The sequence below is a fragment of the Bremia lactucae genome, linkage group LG6 (assembly GCF_004359215.1).
Source record: "Bremia lactucae strain SF5 linkage group LG6, whole genome shotgun sequence".
In the NCBI taxonomy this organism is placed as follows: domain Eukaryota; phylum Oomycota; class Peronosporomycetes; order Peronosporales; family Peronosporaceae; genus Bremia; species Bremia lactucae.
The window spans coordinates 5,438,023-5,443,271 of NC_090615.1; the positions used below are offsets into that span (position 1 = coordinate 5,438,023).

A 5,249-nucleotide genomic window follows, 5' to 3' on the forward strand; every position below is an offset into this window, starting at 1 on the left:
GGAGGGATGACGCCCAGCGTCATCCGTTAAGCGAGGTATCTATAAAGATGCGCTCGCAATAAATATTAAATGATATCTATAGAGATATCATTTGAATTGGTAAAAATAGGTATTTGTATTTAATTCTATTAAATATAAATCAGTCTGAAAATTACTACCTTCTTGGTAAGTGCGCACGAGGAGACGGATTTACCGCTCCCGTGACGACACTTAACCAAAGTGCATAGTGCGTTGTGTGAGGTCGCTAACGCGCCCACCACAACTACCTCACTGCACGCAAGAGAAGCTGGTCAAACCGCTTCCTCGCTGTGCTAGGATGTGTGTCTAAGTAGTGCGTGGCCGCATTACGACGTGCCCGCCTACACCGCAGCTCTAATGGCTTCTTCATGTTGGAAAATGGTGTTTTACATGCTGAAAATACCGCCAGGTCACAAGCCATCAAGAAACTGTCTCTATTCAGGATTGACTTTCATTTGTATATTTTGGTGTGTTGCAGGGAACAGAAGCCGGAGGGTGAGCATACCATTTTGCAGGAGCAAGTAGCAACCGCAAATCAGGGTGGTACACAGATAATGTTGGCAACAAACTTACTCCTTAAAAACACTTCTGTGGAGACCTTGCTAGCGTCGTTTTGAAAGGTTATGAGCCCAATGGCGGGTGAGGAAGTGTTTAGGGGCGCAATACCCGATTACGCTGGGAATGCGTATGGGAAGAAGCGCAAGTAGCTGCTCGCGAAAGGGGCGTCACTGAGGAAGAGTACTTGGGTGCTCGCGAAAAGGGTATGCCAAGTGTTGAAGCCTTACCAGGCTGCGACATTGCCGCAGAGCTGGCTAGGATTTCTTCGCGTTTGGACTCTATGAATAAAGAGCGTCAGGGACCAGGACAGTACCATGCTGAGACCAAGGTTTACCACCTCGTAATTTGTATGCAGGTGGATTTGGGTCATGACGCAGGCCCCACAAAAGTGGACCTTTGAGTTGGTAGACAGACATCAAGTTTTTCGCTACAAAAGTGGAGTACATGGTCCAGGTGCGCGCGCGTGGCGAGAGCAGGCTCAAGCGAATTACCAGCAGCAGCTCGCGTATGAACGCCAGCGTATGCAGCCCCAGTCTTGGCATGAGTTGCATCAAGGAGTTGCTGAGTTGCACCAATGGGCAGAGGGGCGTCGAGAAGAGTTACGGCGCAGGAGCAAGGAGCAACTGCAGATCAGGGTGGCAGTAGGTATGACACAGATAATGTTGGTAATAAACTTATTCTTTAAAAACACTTCTTTGGAGACCTTCCTAGCTTTCTATTTAAAAGTTCACCATCCTCAAGTGCGATTCACGTAGTTCCAGGAGGCTTATAATAACATTTTTCAGGAAGGTGGATAATTGACGGTAGATTTCAATGTTGCTAGTCGTGCGCGGAGAATTCAATGTTGCTGTTTGTGCACGGAGATTTCGACGTTGATGTATTAAATGAAATGTGATGAGCTGTAAACACGACATTTGATTGGCTAAAACTGAATTGAGTGAGTTTAGGAAAAGCGAGGGTGAGTTTACGAATTCCCTAAATATACTCCATCGTAAGCGTCGAGCATCGTTTTGTTTTGCTTAAGCATACACGATATCACGCGGCTCGGGAGCGTAAGGGAAAATGTCCTTCGACTATGAAATTGCTATAGTACTGGTGCCCTGCACGCCTAGGTTGCCTATCTCAACAAATGTGATGTAACTTTCTAGCTATTTCCAATTATTCGCATAAAATAATTCGAAGCACTTGGCAATTGCCAAGCTGTTTATTCATCAAAAAAATAAATTAAGGCCGCGCGCTTTCGAAGTACGAGCCAATAGTTTACTTTTACTTAAGAAAATCAAAAAATAAAAACGAAAAAAAAAACAATAGAATTGCAAGTAAAAGTAACTTTTCTTGTCCCAATTTACATGGCAGAATTGACTTGGTGCCGACCCCCATCACCACCAAGTCAATTCTGCCATCGCATTGGTTAAAAATCTCTTCTGCGGTACCGTCATAATGGGCGAGCGGATTGGAAGGGTTTTTGTATTAATCAAAAATATGCGAGTTGGAAAATGCAGCCTGCAGACACTTAGCGATGCCAATGTGGCTCTTTGGCGAGTCTTACGGAGCCTCTGTCGGGGTACCAATGATTTTCGCACCTAAAGCTTTAAGAACGTCTACTTTCTCGAGGCTCGTTTATTTCTATACGCGTTGGGGGATAATGAGACGGATTGCAAGAAGACTTGAGATAGTTTCGGACTTACCTGGCAGCGTAATGATGCAGTGGTAGCCCTTTATAGCAGATGCAAGCGCCAAGCCAATAGCTTTAGTAGAATCTTCATTAGCATCGCTAAGTAGGATTTTTTGAAAAGATAATTATACGCATCAGTGTTGTCTGACTTTGGCTCGATTAGCGTGTCGCCAGACTTGATACGACCCGAAGTTTCAGCATCTTCTATCATACGCTTGCCTACGCGATCTGTGGTAGATCCACCGGCGTTAAAGAACTCGCACTTTGCAAGCAATTCGCATTGTAAATGTGCCTTTTGCCAATGCTGTGGATGGGAATAATGGGCGTCTGGCCGACCGCTGCCTGGAGATGAAGTGCGCAAGTCAGCAAATGAAAACGATTCATCGCCACTCTTACGATAAAAAAACGAGTACCATAAATCACCATAATGTTGCTGTCGACGTCGAAGAGAACTTTCGACTCCATTAGTACATTCGCGACACAATCTTGCAACCTCATTGGTGGGGTGGCACTCTTTCAATCAGAAATGCCACTAAACAAACATTGCGTCCCTCGGAGACCGTATATTTACGTCCGCGCGACATTCAGATCACAACAAATTGCTATCCTTCGCGAAGAAACGCTTTTACGTCGTCAGAGCGTTGATTTGCATCGCGTCATTGGGCACTTTCCGTCGTACTTCTCGCAAGCTTACGAATTACACCCGCTGCATGGCGAAATTCGCCGACTTTATTACTTGGACCACCCTCGACGTTGTGTACGTACATTGACTCGTAGCAGCAGCTCATCTCCTCTTGAAAGAGAAACGTGGCGCGTGTATTCAAACTGACTCGTTCCCGATCTCGAGTGTTCCTTACTAACATTAATGTCACCGTCTTTTTTCTATATGTTTAGCTTATCCAAGCAATTGTATCCATTTTCACTTTGTTTTCTACAAGACGTTACCATCTCGCGTAACCCAATATAACCTGTCACGTTACAGCGGTTACACACCGAGTACACTCGAAGCCGGACGACGATGGAAAGTATTAGAAATAATACAATCGACGGCGATAGTTCCAGTGGCAGTCCAAAAGACATTCACAGTTTGATACGAAATCAAAAGTGTTTCCTAAAAGACAAAGGCCTTTGTAACCCCGAACTCGTCGTTAACACGTCGACACTTCAAAGCGAAACGACGTTTGTGAAGAAGAATGCAATTCGCCGTTTCGACAGCATGTTAAAGAAGAAAATGGCGTTAGCACGCTCTTGTAAAGATGGGAATGGACCCTTGTCATCAACTGTAGCAGCTCCCAGTATTGCTGACAAATTGAATCAAGAAAAGTGGCCTGTCAAAGTGTGTAACCCTCGAGCGGGTACAAAGGCACAAAAAAGGTTACAAACTGGGTTACAGTGTCAAGGACGCATAAATGCAAGTTTATTCGATATACTAGAAGAATCAGGAGAAGATTCCGAGACATCCAACAGCTCATATAGCTCATCAAATAGCTCGGAGCACACGGAAATATTCTGTCAACGGTTTTTATATATATCGTCTGCAAATTCAAAGCAATTAGAAGGGTTTCCATTGCTACTACCGCCACATTCTCGTGATTTCAAGTCCGACCTCGAGTCAGGAGCGAGGAATTCGCTTCCAACCATTAAAACAGAAGTTTTTAAGCTCGTAAAGCTTGCAAATCCAGTCATTTGGACCTACGTACTCGAGTTCTTTCCGTCAATCGTAAGCATGACACTCGTGGGTCACTTGAAGTCGCCCTTAACCAAGCAATATCTCGATGGCGTGGCACTTTCGACCATGGTTTTGAATCTCACAGCCATTGGTATTGGCTTTGGCTTAGCAACGGCCATGGATACACTCTGCTCGCAAGCTTACGGTGCCAAGAAAGCAAAAAAGCTGGGGATTTATCTTCAAAGTGGACTCATTGTCCTTGGTGTCACGTATCTTCCTGTATTCCTTTTAAATTGGTACACCGAAGCATTACTCGTAGCTATTGGCCAGCCAGCTCAAGTCGCCGCATTTGCAGGTCGTTTTAGCCAGATTTTATTACCAGGGATTCCAGCTTTATACGTCTACGAATTATTCAAGAAAGTTTTGCAAGCACAACACGTCGTGTTGCCAATGGTTTATATTGCTGTGATAAGTAACCTCGTCAACGTCTTTCTAGGGGGGTATTTGACTTTTTACACGTCTTGTGGATTCGATGGCACCGCAATTGCACGTCTCGTCTCGGACCTGGTCCTTCCATTCAGTCTCATTCCGTATTTTTATCAACATCCTTACGTTTTAGCCAAATGGTGGCCTGGATGGCATGTACACGAAGCGATGCAACACGTGAGTATTGTATTGGAACTCGGACTTCCAGGTGCCGCAATGTTATTGTTGGAATGGATGTCGTTTGAAATCATGGCGGCTCTTGTGGGGTTGTTGCCACATAGCATCATGGCAATCACCGTGCATTCCGTACTCGTGAATGTCTCGACCTTTGCATTTAATTTTTTTCTTGGCATTTCTGTGGCGGCAAATGTACTTGTGGGGACGTACTTGGGAAGCAACAAGCCGCAACATGCGCGAATGGCATCGATGCTTGGCATGGTCCTTGCCGTATTGTTCTCGGTGGTGCTAGCAGTCGTTATCGTTGCGACACGGTACTTGATTCCCGCGATTTTCATTAATGATACCGTATCGATTGCATCAAGTGGCCACGCAATCCTCTACCTCATGCCGTATCAACTATGTGATGCCCTTAATGCTGTCATGCAAGGCGTGCTTCGCGGGACAGGACGACTTTCTCTCGGCGCAACGATCAATTTATTCTCGTACTTTGTACTTGGGCTGCCTCTTGGCACGTATTTTGCATTTTCAATGGGTATGGGCGTCCCGGGATTCTGGGCTGGGTTGACGATTGGCATCGTTTTTGGCTGTGTTGTGTCATTTGTCAAGATTTGCGAGACGGATTGGAACGGCATGGCTGATGATGCGCGCGTGCGCACTAGCTGA

General features: G+C 45.5%; 3 protein-coding genes across 3 annotated transcripts; 2 read left to right on the top strand and 1 right to left on the bottom strand.

Annotated features, from left to right (window-relative positions):
* Positions 1 to 781: 781 nt before the first annotated feature.
* Positions 782 to 976, top strand: CCR75_005164 (uncharacterized protein; the record flags this gene model as incomplete). The annotated part of the gene is made up of 1 exon (XM_067963246.1): positions 782 to 976. The coding sequence occupies one exon, from the start codon at positions 782 to 784 to the stop codon at positions 974 to 976; it is 195 nt and encodes a 64-aa protein (XP_067818572.1).
* A 1,318-nt stretch (positions 977 to 2,294) lies between these two features.
* CCR75_005165 (uncharacterized protein) lies at positions 2,295 to 2,716 on the bottom strand (the record flags this gene model as incomplete). Its single annotated transcript, XM_067963247.1, has 2 exons — positions 2,295 to 2,642; positions 2,675 to 2,716. The coding sequence occupies 2 exons, from the start codon at positions 2,714 to 2,716 to the stop codon at positions 2,295 to 2,297; spliced, it is 390 nt and encodes a 129-aa protein (XP_067818500.1).
* A 553-nt stretch (positions 2,717 to 3,269) lies between these two features.
* CCR75_005166 (uncharacterized protein) lies at positions 3,270 to 5,249 on the top strand (the record flags this gene model as incomplete). Its single annotated transcript, XM_067963248.1, has 1 exon — positions 3,270 to 5,249. The coding sequence occupies one exon, from the start codon at positions 3,270 to 3,272 to the stop codon at positions 5,247 to 5,249; it is 1,980 nt and encodes a 659-aa protein (XP_067818571.1).